This window comes from Thunnus maccoyii, chromosome 24 (assembly GCF_910596095.1).
Source record: "Thunnus maccoyii chromosome 24, fThuMac1.1, whole genome shotgun sequence".
Classification (NCBI taxonomy): domain Eukaryota; kingdom Metazoa; phylum Chordata; class Actinopteri; order Scombriformes; family Scombridae; genus Thunnus; species Thunnus maccoyii.
This window is the reverse complement of record NC_056556.1, coordinates 5,911,212-5,934,175: the sequence shown is the minus strand read 5'-3', so window position 1 is coordinate 5,934,175 and position 22,964 is coordinate 5,911,212. Positions and strand designations below refer to the sequence as shown.

Here is a 22,964-nt window from a genome sequence, read left to right as displayed (position 1 = left end):
GGGCTTTAAGTATTTATTTTTAAACCATAGTTAACAATTTAAAAACATACTTTCAAACATTCAGATCTTTGTTTTAAATCAATTTTGATAACATTAAAACATCTGTGACCACATAGACTTTATAGTGATCCACACTGAGCATCTTCTTGGTCTTCATATTTAATATAAGATGAAAAAGCTGCACTGGCTAATTCACTGTTAAGTCACTGTGTGTTTATTGAAGTAGCAGCATGTTGTCATTAATATTAATGAAGCTCTTTTTCACTGTTTGTATTTGACAGTTTTTAACCTGCATCCTGTTGGGTTCAGGTGTTTGGAGTTTCCATTTTCTAAACTTGATCATTCTAAACCTTCTTTAGCTCTGAACAGATTATGAAACATTGAACGATTTCAAACACAATAATCTCATGGATGCTGAAGAGAAAACATTTTTTTGACTGAACTTTTTTCTACTGGTGTCTAACGACGAGCGCCGAGGCATTAAGTCACCTCGGGGAGTCTGGAGGCATGCCCCCCCTGGAAAATCTTTTTTTAAATGATGCAATTTGGTGCATTCTGGTCATGATTTTTATTCCTGGCAAAGGCACCAATTTATACATGAAAAGCATAAAATAAAATATTTTACCCTCATAAAGTATGCTATTTCTCTCCTTACTGACAAAACACTTGTAGGCCTACTTATTTTAACTATTCAACTATATTTTAGAATAAAAATAACACAAATATCTGAACTTATTATCTTTATCAACTTTAAAGGCAACCAGAATCTACATCAGTCAGTAAAAGAAAAAAGTTAAAATTCTTGTTACTTTCATATTAACATGACAATCAATAGTCTTATTGATCCTCCTTATTGGTTTGGTTCTTTATCAATACTGTTATTGGTTCTTTATCAATACTAAATAATTGCTTTATAAAAAAATAATTGTTTTAAAAAAGAATGAATTCAGAACAGGATTAGAATTTATTTATATTATTAAATATAACTAAACATTGTTTCTAGAGCAGCAAGAGGTAGGTAGGTGTGTGTGTGTGTGTGTGTGTGTGTGTGTGTGTGTGTGTGTGTGTGGAGGAGAGGCTGCAGTTTGAGAATAAATTACACCAAAACATTAAAAAGTGCTGATAAAAGAACCGGTAACATCGGAGCTTATCAATACTACAGTCTTTAATAATTTATCCTCGGGGCTCGTTTAATACCGGGTTTCGGTACCCATCCCTACAGAGAAATAAGTGCACATTAAATAAAACTGCCATACCTTTGATTATTTTGGAGAAAACAGACGTATAAATCGATGCATAAACAACCGCAGGAAGCTGGAACAAGCGTTGATGTCTGGAACAACAAACGTCTCTTTCCCTCGCCGTTTAATCGTTTACAAAGTGAAAAAAGCAGAAATGTGGTGGCAGAGTAAAATCTTTTTTGTGTTAGTGGTAAAAATAAACAGACTATGATGGAACAAATAATTCACTTTTGATGGAAATCCGTCTGTAGACGGAGCTCTTGCACCCATGTAATCTGCTTCTAACGCTACATGATTTCTTCTTTATTCAGATTGATGAACTGCAGTTTGTCAGAGATCAGCTGTGCTTCTCTGCTCTCAGCTCTGAAGTCCAACCCCTCCCATCTGAGAGAGCTGGAGCTGAGTGGAAACTCCAGTCTGAACAGATCAGGAACAAAGCTGCCATTTGATTTTCTGGAGAGTCCACACTGTAGACTGGAGACTCTGAGGTCAGACACCATTTCTTACTTCTGTGCTGAGATTAATATGATGTGAAAGTTGTGGTGACACTAAACTGCAGACATAAGGATGATTTTTATGAGGTAAAATCTCCTTCAGATTTACACATTCAAATGTTGTTTTCAAACATTTAAATACTATTTAAAGCCTCCCTCCAGTGTATTTTGGCATTTTTGAGATATTTCATATTTTTCTGAGTCATTTTCTGACCATGTTGATTAGCCACAATGTTCACCAAATATTTGTGGACAAATAACTTCATTTTGTGCTGAAAGATCAAAAATGTCAGCTGTTGTTCAAACTGAACAATGACGTATGACTATAGTAGAACGCTGCAGTCATACGTCATCCTCATAAAATCCCTTTGTTTTTGTGAGCGTCACAAAGGCTACTGATACAGTATCAGGCGCCTGTGTTTCATACTAAATAGTCTACTGGATGCAGACGTGCTGCAACAACAGATTAATGCTTCAAATATAAATGATTTATTTCTATTAAACACTCTCCAACCAACATGTGCACAGAAAATAAGGTTTAATGTGGTTAAAGCAGGAAAGTCAGTAAATCAGTGTGCAGTGATGTATAAATGAATGTGGGTGATTGTTACAGTATCTGTTGTCCACAGCTGTTTATACTGTATGAAAAGCTTCTCCTTCACTTGATTAAATCCCCGCAGCATCTGAAGTCAGCAGGACTGATATGTTGATAAATCTGCAGCCTCTGAGAAGTGCTGCGCCAGAGCGCAGTGCCGTTACGCACCACCGTTCACTGTGTTTACCTTCATTAAATCTCCTGATGACACCAGGCTGCTACAGTAGAAACACACACACCTCTACACACATCAGACTGGTCGGTTATAACTCGATATTCTGCTTTTTTATGAAGGAGACGTCGGGTTAGCGGAGCTCATCAGCCTCTTCTACGACTTTCTTTTTAGCCAAAGTAGCGTCTCATGTTTTATCCTTGAGACACATTATGATGCAAACGCTGTTGTGTAACATTAATTACTAAACTATGTGACCGTGTACGAGGTGAGATACATTAGGCTGTAATTATTGCTGAAATAGTGTCAGTCCGTCAGTAAACAGCTTCACCAAATACATTTTTTTACATTTTTTAAAAATTTCTATTGTTATTATATTAACTGATGAAAAAACTGCTCCATCTGTCTTTGGCTGCAGATTTGTGGTGATGTGTGTTCATGTCGTGACGCTCTGAACCATCCAGACATTTCCTGAAGAAAAGCTTTCCGTTTGTTGAGCTGTCGTTATCACGTTTAACTGTGATTGGCACAAGTGTTTCACAGCTATGAGACCAGTGATGTGACTGGCTGAGAGAGTATTTATTAATCACCACACCAGTTGATCTATATTCACTCAGCCCTTTTACACGTTGCACTGCTGCGCATACATGAACCAAAACAGCAGGTGACAGGTGCGCATGCAGGGCTCCACATTAACTTTTTGAGGCACTTGTCCTTCAGACAAGTAAATTTATCTTTCACTTGTCCATGTGTGACAGATGTGGTAAGGACATGTAACGAGACGACTCAAAGGATTGGTTTCCAGCCTTTATTTGCTCCTGCAGAAGACAATGTAACACATATTAATCACCTTCTGGTCTCTCCTGCACATCTGCTCCTAAACATGCAAAATAACAGAGTTTACACCAGGAAATAGATGCTAAAATCTCTGCAGCGCTACGTTGACTACATGACGCAGGACAGCCTGCTGTAATACAAATGGCACCAAGAAAGTTAAACAAAAGCATCTATAAAACTCATATTAACAGTCAAAACAACATGAAACAGCTAGTTAAAGTAATAGTAATAACAGTAAACAATATGCATTAAATGTTACAACATAAACGGTTCAATTTCCATAGAAAACAATAAAATATTGCAGCAGCATTTTTCCACACAACTTACCCTCAGCAATGCAAAACAGCTCTGTGAGGGACAGAAGGGACGATGTGCAGCAAGGTCATTTCCACAGGAAACATTCATGAATAAAAATTCCTTGTTGAGATAAAATTCACAAACACAAATTAGAAATAAGAATTATTAAAGTGCCCTTTTTAACTGTTACACATCCAAAAAAGTCACTTGTCAGAGTAAAAATGACAATAATTAACTTTTTCATTTTGTTTGTGAACGTAGAAATCAGACCAACAAACAGTTGAAAGCATCCAAACAGTGTCGACATATAAATGATTCAATTTATGAATTTTATTCAAGCCATTACTTCCCTGTTAATGATCTTTTCATTTGATCCTGAATTGTGAAGCACTTTGTAAAGTCTGTTTCAATATGAGCTCTATAGATTAATTATTGATCATCCTTCTGACGTTTAATAATAATGATTGACAGTGTTTCTACTAGGATTGTTTTCGGGGGGGGTGGTAGGCCCCCTGAAACTACTAGTTATGTTACGGAGCAGGCGCGTCACAGATACGGATACGCGGTGTCGACAGTGTCGTCATAGATACGCAGTAAGGCGGTTGTCTGTATCGCTGTATTTCTCTACACTGAGCTGAAATGAAACAAGTGCACAAAAAATAGGTAAATAAGTATTAAACAAATATTAACAATATTTATTAACCTAATTTTTAAATATTAAAAGTATTTATTTACAACACATAAATAAACGTAGGCCTTATGGATGATAGATGGACCAATCAGTCTCTATCTGAAAAACAAATCTGGATTCTCAGCCTCTATATGGTCCTTAATATAGATCAATGTTTGTAATATAACAACATAACAAAACTGACTGATGGGGAATTAATTTGTTTAAACTTAAAGCCAAATCAAGACAACAGTTTGACTTAAAAATGAATCAGATGAATCAGCATTTTGTTTCCTAATAACTGAAAGTGTCAGTTTTAGTGCTGTGTTTACAACAGTTACTGAGGTCAACGACCTTCTAACAGCTGAACAGAACATCATGTTAACAGAGTTGTTGTGTAGTGTTAGTACCTGTGTTTAAACATCTGTAAGTCCTTTTATAGCAGGTTTGAATCTTGTGCTTTGACTTTTGTTTGTTAGGATGTCCTTTAGTTTGGATAACAGATTGTGTCTTTAAACATATTTACAGAACAGTAATTCATCTAGATACAGGTGGAAGTCAGACCTTAACAGTTTTTTCTGCCTCCTGCTTTGAATGTGTTCATGTCTCTCCATCACCTGACACCTTTCTCTTTACTCCTTCAACTGTTTCTTTAAATCTTGAATCAGTTGCATCTTCTTCCTTTTCAATCACTTCTTTACTTTCTCCTTGTTTTTCTTTCAACACCATTAAGTTACATCCTGCAATTCTTCCTCACTTCTGTCTCCTCTCTCCTGATTTCTTCACTCACTCTGAAAATGTAAAAGCTTTCCTTTAATAAATCTGACAGCAGGGCCGGCTCTAGACATGTTGGTGCCCTAGGAGAGATTAGGATTTGGTGCCCCCCCCCCCCCCCCCCCCAAACCACATTACCCCACCAGTACTGCCTCATCACCACCCTGTCATACATTGAGGAGCAGGTGGACCCAAATGCAGAGACCAGAAAGCAGGGCTGAAGAAAAGCGTCTTTATTTCAAAGACTGGCAGGAAAAAAACAAAAGCAGGATGAGCTGAGTAGAACAAGATACAAAAATAAAATCGACTGAGCAGGAAACTGAGCAAACACGACAGAACAGAATTGACTAACTGAACAGACGACTCGACAAAGACTGAACTGAAAACTGAACTTCAATACAAACTGAAGTAATCAGACAACAAGGAACAGGTGGCACAATACAAGGGCAGGCTGGGAGCTGATAGGCTGGGGAAGACATTAGGAGCAGGGCAGGACCCACGAGGCTACTGCAGGGCAGGTGAGAGGAGGAGCACATGAAAACAGGAGGAGTGAAGGAACACACAAGAGAAACACAGAGCAAAGTAAAACCCAGAAAACACAACAGCACTCAATAACAAGCCAGCATAAATCAAACTGTCTCTGAATAAATCAACCTAGGTACACAGCACTACAAGCTAACCAATAATCTAATACAGTCTTTCAAAGATACAACTCAAATAACATGAATGAGCAAAAAGACTGGACAACACAAGTGTAACACAGAAAACCAAAAGAAGAAAAAACACAAAGAGCCCAAACCATGAGTCCATGACACACCCGCTCATTCTACAGTAAAAATATGGACAACAAACATCAGACACCACAATGGTTTCAAGACAAAAATATATATTTTTATAAATTACAATTACTTTTCAAACAAACAAATCACGTTTCACAGAATGAATCAATTGTTAAATATTACTATTATTAACTACCTTTACCTGTTAGTAACATCCAAGACGCTGGCACTTGGTTATTGATAGATTACACTGGATAGACGACTCCTTCCATGATGTCATGTGCCCACAATGTTCTGGGGTTTCATTTATAAAACAGTGTGTAGGATCCATACTAAAATTGTACGTGCGCACAAAAGCCGAAAATGGCGCGCACCGAAAAATTATCAGATTTATAAAACCATGCGTACACACGAATGCACGTATATTTCCCTTTATAAATCACAGTCCACCTGGAAATGTGCGCTCATGGATCAGCGTCATATCCCGCCCTCTACACGCCCACATTCAACCATAAATGGTCGATGCAAAAGCCTTCATGAATATTCATGTACATGTGTTTCTTTCGCCGCACCAATCACTCTCTCTGTCTTTAGACGCCTGGCCAATCAGTGTTGAGAGTCAGTGTATCGGAGCCTCTCTTGTCACTTGTGCTCAGCAGCAGCAGCAGAGGAAGGACCGCAACAGGCATGAACAGACATTTAACCTTTTATTTCCCCGTTTTCAGACGTATTGAAATTATGTGTGTAACCCAAAACAACCATATACAACCTCAATAAACATTCCTGTGGATTGTTAAGTCAGACATCTCTGGTTAAATGTTTAACACACCCTGCAGTGGGCCAGCTCCCAGTTAACCAGTATAAGTAGTTTTTACACCACTCACTCAATATGTAAAATACAATAAACACTATATTAGTTTATATTTACTCCAAAATCCAGCATACAGGTATTTCTCTAATTGACACAGTGAGCACAGGTGGTGAAGATGAGCCGGTGAGGTGACTGGAGAAGGCAGAGTGTGTGTGGCAGCCACCGCTGTGTCTCCAGTGTCTCTGTGCTTGACAATACAGCCGTGTTTACTGTAGCCATTTTACACATATAAACTACATGGGAACTCATACTTGGTGATATATGCACAGTATAACCAAATATTAAAAATCTATTAACGCTCTGTCCTGTAAATATGTTTAAGTTCCGTTTGTTGAAGTTATTTGATGTCATCTTGGATTTCTACAATCAATGATGATCATTTCATCAGTAAGTTAACGTGTCTAAGGTGAAAACGAATCAGTATCTTCATGCTTAGCTAATATTGGAGAAAGGCAACCCAGACTTTGCAGAATCCTGCCACCTGCCACATCCTGACATCATTCATTTCAGCTGCTGCTGCTCCACAACTGACTCTCTCCTTTGTGCTCCGGGTGAGGCAGCACTGATGAAATGTTGGGCAGACTTTAACATCTGAGTTGCTTTATATCTTTACAAATTGAAAGATGTTTATGGAAGTTATGGCTCACTACAAGCCAAAGTACAGATAACACTGCTGGTTTGAGTGTTTCTGATAATGTGGATCTATAATTGATGTTTGATATTAAGTGAAATTAAATGTGTGAGAGGATTATTATACAATCTGCCTTCAATTCACTTCAATCCTGCGTCGTCGATTTCCCCTGTCTCTAAAATGTTCCTACGCATGGGTAAGAGTTTAGGTGCAGGTGTGCACATTGTCCCATCAAGTTTGTTTTTATAGATCACAACTTTTGCTTGGGAAGTGGCGTACGCCTCTTTCAGGTCCGTTCCTGCTTACTCAACAAATGAGATCCCTGGACTGTTCTCGTGGGTTTTGAGTATTTCACTGCAATTTTTCCAGTCATTAAATCAATTACTGATTAGTTTGTAGTTTTTTGTGAGAACAGGTTGCAGCAGAAGCAGTAAAGACTTTTTTAAAAATTTTTCTTGGAATATACCCAACCAACTTCTCTTGATTTTCTCTCCATTCATTTATTTTCTGTAGAAGTGGTGGTGATGGGAACGTCTCCCATCCTCTCATTTTGTAAATGTAGAGTCTTATTTTAGCTGATATGGCCTCTGCTGACTATCTCTGTCCTCACCATATCAGACAGGGCTGCCAGTCAGCAGGATCTATAGCTGCTGCCTTGATGGACTCACATACTTCAGGATCTGTTCCAGTTGATGGTGTCTGCAGGCTGTAGAGTAGTAGAAGTGTCTGTTGTGTCTGTTGTTGCTTCACCTGCAGGCAAATCTAAACATACATGCAAGTTATTAATCCTTTAGTAAGGACACCCAATGATTCATAAATGACAACACATCAGACAATAAACACATCTGAAGCATAAATAATAGATAACAGTTGACCAGAACTGTTCAATTACATGAGTGAAAAAAGGTCAAGAATCCAAGTTTAAATTATTTTAGATGGAATAAGTTATTCTAGCTTTAATGTGTCCTGTAGACAACTTGAATAAATATAGATGGTTGCAGTCTAATATTGATTAGTATTTAAGTTAGCTATGTTCCCTTTATAATATAGAAATTATATTTATGATTCAATATATTTTATTGCACTAGTGATACCATGATAACACAAGTATGTAAGAAACCATTTAATAAAGGATAATATTGATATTTGACTTGAAATTAACAAGGTGTATCTGTGACATTCAAATAATAATAATAATAATAATAACAATAATAAAGACAACATAGCAGTGTATTATCAGTTACACAGGGACCACAAATAAGTGGCTGAACTGACCTGCTTCAGAGAGTGGTGTAGATGGGAGATCAGATGTAACTTCTCCAGCAGCTGGAGGCTTCTGCAGATATTTCCTGAGTGCATCTGGACAGTTATAGAGTAGATATCAGCCTGTTACAAGCAAAAACATGTAGCTGCAGAGTAGACAAACAACTGCTGCAGCCTGTTGCACCAGCTGTGCGTCAGTTCAAACTTAGTTATAACGTAAATTATTGTCACTAAGTTGTGATTTATGCATCACTAAAATAAAAGCTTTCACCACGGAGATAAGTTACAACATAACTCTAATTGCTGCCATTTAGCAACACAGTAATCCAGTAGAGACCTAATTTATTGATATGATATTTCACTATTGATCCAGTTTACTACAATGTGCTACGATGCCAAGTGGCTCATGCCAGCTTACACATAGTTGGTGCAACCCAGTGCAGAAATCTATGTTTTTATGGATATAGCGTTAGCCATTATCACTGATATTGGTCAGTGAAATTTCAGCACAAAGCCTTACATTGTAGGAAGGAGCAGTTATCCAGATAGCTCGCTACTGGCTTGTCATTCAGTCTCATATCCTTCAATCTGTAACGATATGTGAGTCCAGCAGCTATCGTAGCATCATTATCTAGCATTAGCTTTATTGCTACTTAGCTAGCTATGTTAACATTAGACGACATACCTCTATATTGGGCTTTCTGTTCCTCCTCCTCTTTTCTCCGTTTTCTTTCTTGTGCATCTGAAGGTTTGGACCTTGTCATTATGTAATAAAATGTGAATATCTGCCTCTTGACATCTCGTCACAGACTTTGTCTGTCTGTGATGCATCATCCCTCTTTTTCAGTGCGCACAGTAGAGGTGCAGAGCAGATGAAACATTGTGAGGATTTTTTTGTGACTTTTAACTTGTGTGGTGGGACAAATAAATTTCTTTTCCATTTGTCGTATAAAGAAATCGGACAAGCCTTAAAGTCGAGCCGTAAACTCTGAATTTATTCTTTTTAAAAAAATAAATTCAGAACAGGATTAGAATTTATTTTTATTACAAATATAACTAAACTTTGTTTCTAGAGCAGCAACAGTAAATGGTAAATGGACTGTACTTGTATAGCGCCTTTCTAGCCTTCCGACCACTCAAAGCGCTTTTACACCGCGAATCACATTCACCCATTTACACACATTCATACGCTGAATGTGTACAGGGGCTACCATGCAAGGTCCCAACCTGCCCATCACAGGAAATCTCATCATTCATACACTGATGGCAAAGCCATCAGGAGCAATTTGGGTTTAAGTATCTTGCCCAAGGACACATCGACATGCGGACTGGAGGAGCCGGGAATCGAACCTCCAATCTTCCGATTAGTGGACGACCCGCTCCTGACCCTACCTCCTGAGCCACAGCCGCCCAGCTGCAACAGTCATGTTTACAACAGCAAAGTCACTTTATAAACTCAATAATATCTCTGGAAACAAATGTAAAATGTCAATAAGATAAATAATATTCCTGACATGAAAATACTGAGTGAAGTTTAGAAAGAAAGAAGAAGACAGACATCAGTCAGTATCAGTCCTTCCTCCTGTCCTCCTCCTCCTCCCTCTGCTGCTGATGTGATTGACTGCTGCAGGTACCGCTGGTAGAGAGGAGAGGCTGCTTTGTCTCAGCCAGCAGCTGAGTTTACAAGAATGAGCCAAATTTGAAGATTGGTGGCAAACTAAGCGAAACAGTTAGACTACATACAGACAGCTTTAGTTTTAGCTTGTTGCTAACAATTAGCTATTAGCCGAGCTAGCGCGCTGTGGTTGTGTAAAACAGCAGCGGTGGATGAGAGACTGCGGACAGAGCAGTTGAAAATATCACTTTTCTACATGTTTATGCTTGTTGATCAGGTGTATTGATAGAGTATTGGCTTTTTACTCGCTAAGGTGTTATTGCACTTAAGAAGTAACGAGCGTAGTTGTCGTCAACTCGAGTAATCTTCACTTCACATGTGATCTGCTGTTCACTGACTTTGCTGTGTGTGTGTGTTTGTGTGTGTGTGTGTGTGTGTGAGTGTGTGTGTGTGTGTGTCTGTGTGCGTGTCTGTGTGTTTGTGTGTGTGTGTCTGTGTGTTTGTGTGTGTGTTTGTGTGTGTCTGTGTGTTTGTGTGTGTTTGTGTGTGTGTGTCTGTCTGTGTGTGTTTGTGTGTGTGCGGGTTTGTGTGTGAGTGTGTGTGTGTGTGTGTGTCTCTGTGTGTGTGTGTGTGTGAGAGAGAGTGTGTGTTTGTGTGTGTCTGTGTTTGTGTGTGAGAGTGTGTGTTTGTGTGTGTCTGTGTTTGTGTGTGTGTGTGTGTGTGAGAGAGAGAGTGTTTGTGTGTGTCTGTGTTTGTGTGTGAGAGTGTGTTTGTGTGTGCCTGTGTGTGTGTGAGAGAGAGAGAGAGAGAGAGTGTGTGTTTGTGTGTGTCTGTGTTTATGTGTGTGTGTGTGTGAGAGAGAGAGAGAGAGTGTGTTTGTGTGTGTTTGTGTTTGTGTGTGTGTGTGTGTGAGAGTGTGTGTTTGTGTGTGTGTTTGTGTGTGTTTGTGTGTGTGTCTGTGTGTTTGTGTTTGCGTGTGTGTGTGAGAGTGTGTGTTTGTGTTTGTTTGTGTGTGTGTCTGTGTGTGTGTCTGTGTGTTTGTGTTTGCGTGTGTGTGTGAGAGTGTGTGTTTGTGTGTGTGTGTGTCTGTGTTTGTGTGTGTGTGTGTGTCTGTGTGTTTGTGTGTGTGTGTTCTTTTTGTGTGTGTGTCTGTGTGTGTTTGTGTGTGTGTGTGTGTGTGTGTGTGTGTGTGTGTGTCTGTGTGTGTGTGGAGGAGAGGCTGCAGTTTGAGAATAAATTACACCAAAACATTAAAAAGTGCTGATAAAAGAACCGGTAACATCAGAGTTTATCAATACTACAGTCTTTAATAATTTATCCTCGGGGCTCGTTTAATACCGGGTTTCGGTACCCATCCCTACAGAGAAATAAGTGCACATTAAATAAAACTGCCATACCTTTGATTATTTTGGAGAAAACAGATGTATAAATCGATGCATAAACAACCGCAGGAAGCTGGAACAAGCGTTGATGTCTGGAACAACGAACGTCTCTTTCCCTCGCCGTTTAATCGTTTACAAAGTGAAAAAAGCAGAAATGTGGTGGCAGAGTAAAATCTTTTTTGTGTTAGTGGTAAAAATAAACAGATTATGATGGAACAAATAATTCACTGTTGATGGAAATCCGTCTGTAGACGGAGCTCTTGCACCCATGTAATCTGCTTCTAACGCTACATGATTTCTTCTTTATTCAGATTGAAGAACTGCTGGTTGTCAGAGATCAGCTGTGCTTCTCTGCTCTCAGCTCTGAAGTCCAACCCCTCCCACCTGAGAGAGCTGGATCTGAGTGAATACTACAGGGACCGTTCAGAAAGGAATCTGCAGTTTGATTTTCTGGCGAGTCCACACTGTAGACTGGAGACTCTGAGGTCAGACACCATTTCTTACTTCTGTGCTGAGATTAATATGATGTGAAAGTTGTGGTGACACTAAACTGCAGACATAAGGATGATTTTTATGAGGTAAAATCTCCTTCAGATTTACACATTCAAATGTTGTTTTCAAACATTTAAATACTATTTAAAGCCCCCCTCCAGTGTATTTTGGCATTTTTGAGATATTTCATATTTTTCTGAGTCATTTTCTGACCATGTTGATTAGCCACAATGTTCACCAAATATTTGTGGACAAATAACTTCATTTTGTGCTCAGAGATCAAAAATGTCAGCTGTTGTTCAAACTGAACAATGACGTATGACTATAGTAGAACGCTGCAGTCATACGTCATCCTCATAAAATCCCTTTGTTTTTGTGAGCGTCACATAGGCTACTGATACAGTATCAGGCGCCTGTGTTTCATACTAAATAGTCTACTGGATGCAGACATGCTGCAACAACAGATTAATGCTTCAAATATAAATCATTTATTTCTATTAAACACTCTCCAACCAACATCTGCACAGAAAATAAGGTTTAATGTGGTTAAAGCAGGAAAGTCAGTAAATCAGTGTGCAGTGATGTATAAATGAATGTGGGTGATTGTTACAGTATCTGTTGTCCACAGCTGTTTATACTGTATGAAAAGCTTCTCCTTCACTTGATTAAATCCCTGCAGCATCTGAAGTCAGCAGGACTGATATGTTGATAAATCTGCAGCCTCTGAGAAGTGCTGCACCAGAGCGCAGTGCTGTTACGCACCACCGTTCACTGTGTTTACCTTCATTAAATCTCCTGATGACACCAGGCTGCTACAGTAGAAACACACACACCTCTACACACACACTGTTAAAACTTCCTGTAAAAACATTCAACAACTGGCAGCAGGGTTGCCATTAAGTTACTGTAAAATAAACATTTTTTTTACTGTTACTAAAGTTTACGGTTTCATGCTGTTAATGAAAAATACAGTATGATCTGGTTTTTCATTGCTTTATTAATATAACTGTTTTTTTCTTTTACAGTATCTTACAGTTGACAGATTTGTTTGATTGAACTATTTAGTTTGTATTCTTTTTATAAACATTTTAATAAACCTATTTTTTACCTAAATGAATACTGACTTAGCAGGTTAAACACATAGGAATAGTCACAATACATACAATTAAAGGCACTTTTGTTAAGAAAAAGGTTTTAATAGACCTGGTTGTCATTCTTCATAAAATCTGTGTCCAAAGCTGGCTACAAGCACATAATGCAAACCAGAACAAAATGTTCTTTAGGAATGAAGAACAGAGCTAAATCACTGATATTTCAATCATGTAATTACAATGTAAGAAAAAAAAACACAGCTTCTTATTGCACTTGACTTTTTATTTGAATATAAAGTTGGAAACTTCACATGCAGAACAATTGCATGTTAAACAAAAAGCTGAAACAGAGCGTTCTCTCTCAAACTGTCTTTGGCTTTTTGATGGAAATAGTAGTACAAGGCACTTAGGCTCAGAAATATTGACATGATCAACTATACAGTATCACCTTTTTTGACTAACAATATATTTCAAAATCTGAAACAGTGTTTAGAAAACCAAAGCAGGTGACCAGAACAGAAGAGTTCAGTTGAATAAAACTGCATCATTTGCTGTTAAGCAGCTTTTAACCAGAGGACTGTTCCACAAAGCAGGATTAGAAAGTTAGGCAGATAAGTGTGAAAAGATGACATCATCATGATAGTGTTTTGAATCTGTAAAGCAACATTTGAATGAGCTATTTGGATATGATTCAATTATGATTGACAATTCAAGTTCATGATAAGAAACCAAATTTCAGCAGTTTTACCATTTTTAAAGTCATGTGGTAAACTTACTAACCTTGCTTTGTGGAGCAGCAACAGTTACAGACAACTGAGCTACATCACAGAATTACAAGCAAACTCTCAGATAATATCTGGCTCTATATCATGTAACATCTGAATATACTGGAGATATTGTCCAGCCTTAAGGCATATCAGTGGTACAAATAAAAAGATGAACATTACATAAATAAAAGATGTTTTGTCAATATAATGCTGTCTGTCAAAAACAGTTGAAATATATAAATGAAAATATAATGAACAGCAGCAGACATGTTCCATCATGTCCAAATATGAACTGTATGTCAGGCTCTAACAAGAAACACGGTTCAGTGCAGAAGTCCAAGTATTGGGCGATGGCAGGGGAGTGAGTTAGTTAATGACTTATGGCCCAGTCAAAGACACCAGTTCTCCCAGTCCAGCCTTGGTAGCCCTCTGACTGTGTGTGTGTGTGTGTGTGTGTGTGTTTGAGATTGAGAGGGAGAAAGAATTAGACGAATGAGACCAGCTGGTGTTTTGATAAATAGAAGCCAGTAATGGGATTGAGTAATCTCACCATCTTAAATGAAGTCCCACTTGAAGTCCATGAGTTTCCTCAGCAGAGTGGATACAAACTTTCAAACATTCAGATCTTTGTTTTAAATCAGTTTTGATAACATTAAAACATCTGTGACCACATAGACTTTATACTGATCCACACTGAGCATCTTTTTGGTCTTCATATTTAATATAAGATGAAAAAGCTGCACTGGCTAATTCACTGTTAAGTCACTGTGTGTTTATTGAAGTAGCAGCATGTTGTCATTAATATTAATTAAGCTCTTTTTCACTGTTTGTATTTGACAGTTTTTAACCTGCATCCTGTTGAGTTCAGGTGTTTGGAGTTTCCATTTTCTAAACTTGTTCATTCTAAACCTTCTTCAGCTCTGAACAGATTATGAAACATTGAATGATTTCAAACACAATAATCTGCTTCTAACGCTACATGATTTCTTCTTTATTCAGATTGAGGTGGTGCAGTTTGTCAGAGATCAGCTTTGCTTCTCTGGTCTCAGCTGTGAAGTCCAACCCCTCCCACCTGAGAGTGCTGGATCTGAGCTACAACTCTTTGAGTTCTTCAAACAAGAAGCTGCTGTCTGATCTAAAGGAGAGTCCAGACTGTAGACTGGAGACTCTGATGTGAGTAGAGAGTTGGAGTCAGTCCATGCTGGTTTCAGCAGTTTTGTATTAAACACAGTTAGTATCAAAGCAAAGATCCAGTATTTCCTGGTGAACCTCCAACCTTCTCAGTGGCTGCTTTCCTCAGTGAAGCTGTGAGAGGAGAACGGTGACAGGCTTCAGGATCGGACACAACGACAGAGAGAGAGAGAGAGAACAGTCAGCCAATCAGATCAGCCAGAAGCTTGTTGTGATCATGTGTTTGAGTCGATGTGAAGACGACTGTTGTTGTTGTTGTTCATGTCTACAAGATGTGTAGAGACAGTGGTCCTCATTCATCCAACTGTCGTACCATCAAATCTGATCTGAAAGTGTTTGTTCTCTCATTTCAACACTAAAGAATTGATCAGTTCATCTTTGTCAGAGCTCTAAGATCAGTCTGACTGAAGCCTGCAAATCACTGGCTCTGATTTCACTGAACCATCATTACGTTTAGTAACCATGTGGTCTTTATACAGACCAGAACCTCTGCTGAAGTCCAGGAATCACATCTTTATATCTGTCCATCACTTATTTTGTTTCCTCCAAATATTTTCAATGACAGCCTCAATTTTTATTTGTCAAATGATGTTTCAAAAGCAGATAAGATGTTGATCAACACACAGAGACTCTTGCTTTCACTTTAACAGCAGGTCACATGTAACAACAGTAAATGTGTCACTAAAGTGTTTGTGCAGTAATGATGTGTTCATGACTCTCTGCACTTTATTTCCTCTGTGTACTTCAGTGAAATCTGCAGAGTAAACAGACTTGATGCCAAAAGTCTCTGCAGGTCTGTGAGATCGGAGCTCAGTGTGTTCACTCCAACACGTTAACATGAGAGCTGAGAGGAAGCAGGCTACGCTGCACAGCTGCTCCACTTCTGGTCTGAACAGCACTGAAGTCCCTGCTGGTCTTTATACTGGATGTGCTGCATCACTGACTGACAGCTGATGAAGTGAGTCTCACTAAACACTGATTTATGACCTCTGTTGTTTCTTCTTCTCTCATCAGATGTTGGTGATCTCTGTCAGAGTGAGTGAACATCCAGGAGTTCGTGTTGAGAGAGGATCAGCTGTATCCTGATGATCCAGAGAGGTTGAAGCAGCAGCAGCAGCAGCAGCAGCTTGTGTGTAGAGAGACTCTGACTGGGCCATGTTACTGGGAGGTAGAGTGGAGAGGAGAGCTTCATCAAGCAGTGACTGACAGAGGAATCAGAAGAAGTGGAGATGAGTCTCAGTGCTGCAGTCTGAACTGATCTGAGAACAGCTCCACTGTCACACACAAAGTCAAGTCCACCATCATCCCTGTGTGTTCCTCTGGATCTGACAGAGTATCATCAGTGTATCTGGACTGCTCTGCTGCTGCTCTGTCCTTCTACACAGTCTCTGCAGACACACCCAGACTCCTCCACTCAACCACCTCCTCCACCCTCCTCCTGGACCTAAGTCTCAGTCTGGATTTTGGTCCATGTGGATCATCTCCAGCAGAGGCTTGTTTAGTAAGACTTTCCTGCCTTTGTATATAAGTTGCATATATGTTTTAAATGTATATAAGTTTTAAATGTCTCTTTACTGTCAGACATGTGACCATCTGTATCTGTCGAAACCAGAGTGACACTGCAGATTATTGCAGAATCACTTGACACTATAACCGTTAATTTACAGGATTGTACATATCAGAGAATATTGACTTATATTATATATCAATATGTAATATTGAGAAGGCGTGAAACAAACATCCCTCAGGATTATGTGAGATCTGTCAAATAGAGGAATCAGTGCAGCATGTAATTTTCTCTTGAGAACGAGAAACATTAAAGAGGGAAATCAGGAAACTTGAAGTGGATAGAAATGAGTCTAAAAATGTATTTGCCATCAGGTTAGTGAGTCTATTTCATTATATGAAAGAAACTGGGCTGATCAAAAGAAATTAGTGTTCAGTGAAATATAGGAGATGAGTCATAACATTTCTGATATGCAAGAATATTTGTTGCTTCACATCTATGAGACTCTGTGTTTGTTCTGTTTCATTTAATAAATAAAGATTAAACATGACAATTAACTTAAGTCTTTGTTGTTATTTAATAACTGCTAATAAATAAAACAATTTGTATAAGAGCAAATAAAATTAACTATAATAATAAAAAAAACATTAATATTGAACCCTGTATACAGTTAGCTAGTTCAGTCCAGTGGTTCCCAACCTAGGGGTTGGGCCCCTCCAAAGGGTCACCAGATAGATCTGAGGGGTCGTGAGATGATTAATGGGAGAGGAAAGAAGAAAAAACAAAGTTCTGATACACAAATCTGTTTTCAGTTTTCGGACTTTTTCTCTAATCTTTGATTTTTGGTGAAATATTGGATCATTTGAACATTTATTGAAATGAAACCATGTGAGAAGTTTTGAGGGAAAAATCACTATTTGGTGGAGCAGTTAACAACTCATAGACATCTGACATCTGAAAAAAAAAGTTGTATGAGAGAGAGTAGCTGCACCAAAATGAGCTCCTGAACACATCTCAAACTTGGACCTAAAAAGTGGAACATTTTGCAAAATAACCTTCAAATAATCTTCAGAAAGGACTTTAAAGAAGAGGTAACAGCATTAATCAGCAAAAACAGAAGAGGAAATATCATCTTTGGATATAACAAGTAAAGTTTGTGTGTTGATTGTAGCGAATAATAAAAAGTCAGACTCAGACCACGTCGTGTCTTCTGCAGATCAGAGACGAGCCCCCACCACTGCCAAGAGGTTCTCGTCTTGTATGTTTGTATTGTCGTTGATTCCACCCCCTGAGTACCCCCTTAATCGGGCCCCTGCCTCTCTATTTGGCTGCCGGGAGTTTTAAAAGCCAGCAGCCTGTGTGTCCGTGAATGCGTCATGTTGTCGCACACTGTCAAGTTAACGATCGAGGTGATGTGTGTTTTTTTTTTTTTTTAAATCTAGGTAGGAGGTAAAGTACAAATCGGCTACATTAAAACGCAAAGAGCGAGAGAGTAAGAAAAGCGGACCATCAAGCTAACGTTATTGCTAGCACTACTAGCCTGACAGCGGCTAACGGCCAGACTATCCAACCTCACTTTGCTGTGTGTTGAGCGGGACATAAACATCGACAAAGACAAAGTGGCACCATGAAGGAGAGGAGGATGAAGATTTAAAAAGGGACCGTGATATGTACAAAGTTGGTTAACCTGTTGGGATTATTTTGTTCTATGGAGGATGCTGGAAGACACGAATGGACTAATTTACACTAAACTACAGCAGGCTGAGCAGGGACAACACTTGGTGAGTGAAACATGTCACTTTCATAACTTATGGAAGTTATATAATGAACTGGATCTTGTACTGGGACTGACAAGCCCGCCGAGGCTTTGAATAAGGTGGATTTCCCCAGTTTTGCATTTCTAAGTGGTTCAGTCACCTGTTGACTGTGTGGTTTGAGAATGAGCCTGTGCAGAAGCTGCTTGTTGCTTGTGAGAATTCATTCCTGCATAAAACAAGAGTGAGTAAGTCGTGTATTTGATACATGCAGTGATACTTTATGACATGAACAAAAACTCATAAAGAATATACATAAAGAAATATGTGTGAGTCATGTATCTACAGTATGATATGTGCATTGTTTCTTTTTGATGAGAACATAAATATGCTGTCTAGATGCCATCTTAGAGTTTTCTAATTGAATGTAATGTGGTTTGTTGTATTACACCACTATGAAACACTCTGTTTTGATAAAATGACATGTTATCCTCCGGTATATCTTATTTCTTTATAATGACCTGTCTGACTTGTCCTCTGACCACACTACTGCTATTATTAGTGCTTAGTTTCACACTTAATTTAGTTAACCTTGATAAATGTTTGAGGTCACAAGATGATAAAAAGTATCATACAAAAAGAGCAATTTTGTTCATTTATTCAGATTTTTCTCTAATTGCGCTGCTCTTTTCTTGTGAAATACAGGACATTTTCACCTTTTCAGACCTCAACAAAGATACAAACATCCATAATTAGTCTCTTTCTTAACTTAAATGTTGGTTATGAAGAAATCAGTCATAATGTGAGATTAATGTGTTGTTTGACTCCATGTTTTCTGCATCTCGGCACCTGTCTGTGTCACTGCCTGTGGTGTTGTAGACTGTCTGCTTTGTGTTTGATTAGACAAATCGCTGTGTCTTTTTTATATTTGAATAGGCCTTGTAGTGTTGTAGACCGCCGTGTCTATTTTATGTTGATGTTACTCCCGTGTAAGAAAGACATACTGAGTCAGTGCATATTTCTTTATATCTTTCAGCAAATAATGCAGCAATCAGCCTGCAGGTGAAGTCAAGTGTCATTCATATTAGTGCAAAGTTTCACTACATCTTTGTTGTTTTTTTGAGGAATTGTGTAATCGATTGTATTATTGCTGTTATTAACACACACCTCCTGACATCCACAGCCTGTCTCACCTGTTTCCAAGTTGTCAGATATAAAGACTGATATAATTCAGGCCTTCTGGTGGTAAATAAAGCTTATTTGTTCTCCAATTCTGGATTTTCAGTGTATTTCTTTTGACTATTCAGGTGTTTTGAATGTCCACCAGCTGCTGGATGCACCCAGGACTAAACTTTCTCTCCACAGCTTGTTCAATCTCAGCTCTTGGTGTAAACATTTGCATTATTACAGTAAGTGCATTAATGAGTCTGCTGTCTTTGAGTTTTTCATCTTGTATTATTGCAGAAGAGATTACAGCCCCTGAACATCTTCCTGTTCATATCGACTGTCAGTGTTTCAACCAGCATCATTGTTTCATCATTGCATAAGTTGTTTCAGGTTTTTTTGTGTAAAAATGCAAAACACTTACTAGTAGTAGTAGTGCTGATAATATAAAACTTACAAGACTGCTCTGTGATAGCTGATGTTTTTTTCTGTGGTGCTTTCAGGTGTTGTAGTAACTTGTGTCTTCTGAGTTTTGACACTCGGCTGAGGAACAGCAGCCTTTTTATTTGATGAAGCGACCAAATTTGTATTTTCCTTTTTAACTTTTAATCTCTAAAGGTAGTTAAAGGTAACTTTAACTTTTGACTGTTCTGAAAAGATGCAATCTTGAACGCCCTAATGTCCATTTTATCACACTAGCACGTGAACGCACCACAGAAATGACTCTCTAGTACACACTTTTAGTTCAGTCTTTCTTCAGCTGTACACAGTGTCATTGAAAATACACCTTCATAATGTAAAGACAGTTTTTATTTTCATTTTCAGCATCTTTTAACAGCATTAAAACATATTCCCATCATTACTTCCTACAGTTCAGTGCTATTTTATTTTTAAAGCAAAGATTTAACATTGGTGACTGTTAGTTATTGAAGAATTCATTCTTTATCGTACAAAATAAACACATTAGATTTATTGTCCACCTCATTAATTTCATATGTACAGAGTCTTCATACAGGCATACTGTTGAGACTTGTTGACTGTTAAGTCACCTGTGCAGGTACATCTCTGACTTCATGTACACAAGGAAGCAGAAGGAGTTAACATGCAGCAGGTCAGTCAATCACAGCAATAGAATAACGCTGCCATCTGCTGGTGAAAGCAGGCTACTACTGAACAGTTTATCTGCTATTGGCTGCTCTTTGCTGTCAAGTTATTCTGAGAGATACCAGTCGGTACCAAACACCAGCCAATAGCTCTAATTCACAACAGACAGACTTACACATCACTGATTTGAAGGATAATCATGCTCTCAGTTATAGAACAACATTTCCCATAATGCTTTAGGGGGATATAAACAGGAAGTAAAGCGTTGCCATGGATTCAGCGAGTTAGCTGTGAGCTACAACTTGAGCCCCGTTTTTTTAGCCCATATTTGTTTACATGTTGACAAAATGGCGCCATTTAAAGTATCCCGATTTAGTTATTATCATTTCCTTTTTATTATCAGTTTGCATTGTAGCCATGAATCTACAGACATCACTGGGTTACTTGATACTGAAGAAAACTTATGGGGAGCGACTTTTTTAATTTCTAAGCAGATTTATGGACATTTATTCGCGATGCACATCACATATGATGATATCGTCGGGGAGTGTAAGTCACGCTGAATCTAAAAATGTGTGTATTATGTCTGTGTGTTCAGATTTTACTGAGTCCTCTGGATTATTTATTATTTATTGACTCTGTATCTCTGGTGTCTCATAAGCTTCATTGATCACATAAATACAGAAATGTGTAAACTATCTGGCAGTGATATTGTGCGACTGTTTCCTCAGATCAGGCCCTTCGTCTATGAACAAACAGACAGACACATTAGTGGAGATATTTGGAGGCGTTGAAGGTCATCGAGATGAAGTCCTGAGTGCTGTGAGTAACATCTAATCACAGCTGCCATCTGAAGAATAATCCACTAACACAGAAAAACTAGATGGCGTTTAAGATGTGTTGTTGTTTTTTTTCATCCAACTGCAGGATTTTGATCTCTTGGGTGAATAAATGATGTCATGTGTGATGGACCACTCCTTAAAACTTTGGCGGATTAATTCAGAGAGAATGCAGAAAGCCGTTGGCGGATCTTACGAGTTCAACCCCTCCAAGACCAACAGGTACAATCACACACAGAAGTGGGATTTTCATTGTAATGTTTTTATAGTCCATTAATAACTCCTGGATTAAATCAATCTAATCAAATCTACATAGTACCAATATTGGGATCTGTACATTCCTGTCTACAGATTGCAGGAAGTTTGCTGGCAACTGGACCATCTTACTGTTAGAACAGATGGAAAGAAAATTCATATTATCAACCTAAACAGAGACTTTAAAAAGCTGAAACACCACCCTCAAGGTCAGAATAGTTCATTCTCCTTCTCTGGTGAGATATGTGTTAAGTTAGCGTTAAGGATACATACAGTATAATAATATTTTGTAGGATTTTGTGTGTTATTTGAAAAGGGCCAGTTTGTCATATTCTTGTTGGTTCTGTGTCAATTCACCCTGAATTCAAGAAATGATGAAGAGGGATGTCTATGTTCCTATTATATGAACCGCAGTTTTGATTCACTTTAACCAAGTTGAAAGAAATATTGATGTTACGTGTGTGTGTCACAGGCCAGAGATTCAAAAAGTGTGTATTTGTGTGTTTGTGCGAGGAGATAAAAGATAGAATGTGAAAAAGAAAAAGTGCAAATCAGAGCTTTTTAAATGATGAAGGTTAACAAGCTGCATGTTTTTAGTTGTTCTGTTAATTCACTATAGTACAGTACAGAGTATTAACTCTTGAAACACAAAGCAGTTCTTTCTGTGTGTGTGTGTGTGTTATTCTACAGGGTTTTCTATGGGGTTGTTCTGTATTATTTTTATCAAATCAGACTCTCACTAACTAGTCTCACGTGCTTTTACCTACAAACTTCATTCAAATGTAAGAATGTGCAGCATCTTTATGAAATGTGCACATCTATTCAATTTAGCTGTTTTTAGTAATTGAAATATCAAAGTATCTTTCTTTTTTCTGTATGATGTCGCTCCCTCGCACAGGTATACGGCTAATTTGACTTCTCCACAGGAAAGCGTGTGATCACCAGGGCGGCGATGTGGGTCAGTGGTCTGTTGTGTCACATTAAAAAGTTCCCCAGCTCAATTAGCTCAGTGATTAACTTTCCCGCTGGCTGATTAAAAATGCTCCTGCCGTCACCCTTTACCGAGGCGCTGTCCTGACTATTGAAGCTGGTTCATTGGAAGAGTTTGGGGCTCTTGATAATGTACTGAAACACCATCTGTCAGCTAAAGCAAGCACACTCACATTTCTTACAGAAAGT

General features: G+C 38.4%; 1 protein-coding gene and 1 long non-coding RNA gene across 3 annotated transcripts in view; both read left to right on the top strand.

The window, feature by feature from the left end:
- Positions 1-22,964, top strand: part of LOC121892196 (NACHT, LRR and PYD domains-containing protein 12-like) — a 171,569-nt gene that overhangs the window by 89,553 nt on the left and 59,052 nt on the right. Inside the window, exons 18-21 of one of the 2 annotated variants that reach the window (XM_042405105.1) lie at positions 1,553-1,729; positions 11,933-12,106; positions 14,971-15,144; positions 16,177-17,226. The exons of the other annotated variant lie outside the window; for it this stretch is intronic. Of the exons in view, the coding sequence (XP_042261039.1) occupies positions 1,553-1,729; positions 11,933-12,106; positions 14,971-15,144; positions 16,177-16,186 (535 nt within the window). The 3' untranslated portion in view covers positions 16,187-17,226. Of the gene's footprint in view, positions 1-1,552; positions 1,730-11,932; positions 12,107-14,970; positions 15,145-16,176; positions 17,227-22,964 lie in introns of those variants that run through there. 2 annotated transcript variants of the gene reach the window in all.
- On the top strand, positions 21,423-22,765 carry LOC121892202. The gene is made up of 3 exons (XR_006094334.1): positions 21,423-21,513; positions 21,619-21,752; positions 21,882-22,765. It is a non-coding gene; the product is annotated as an uncharacterized LOC121892202 (long non-coding RNA).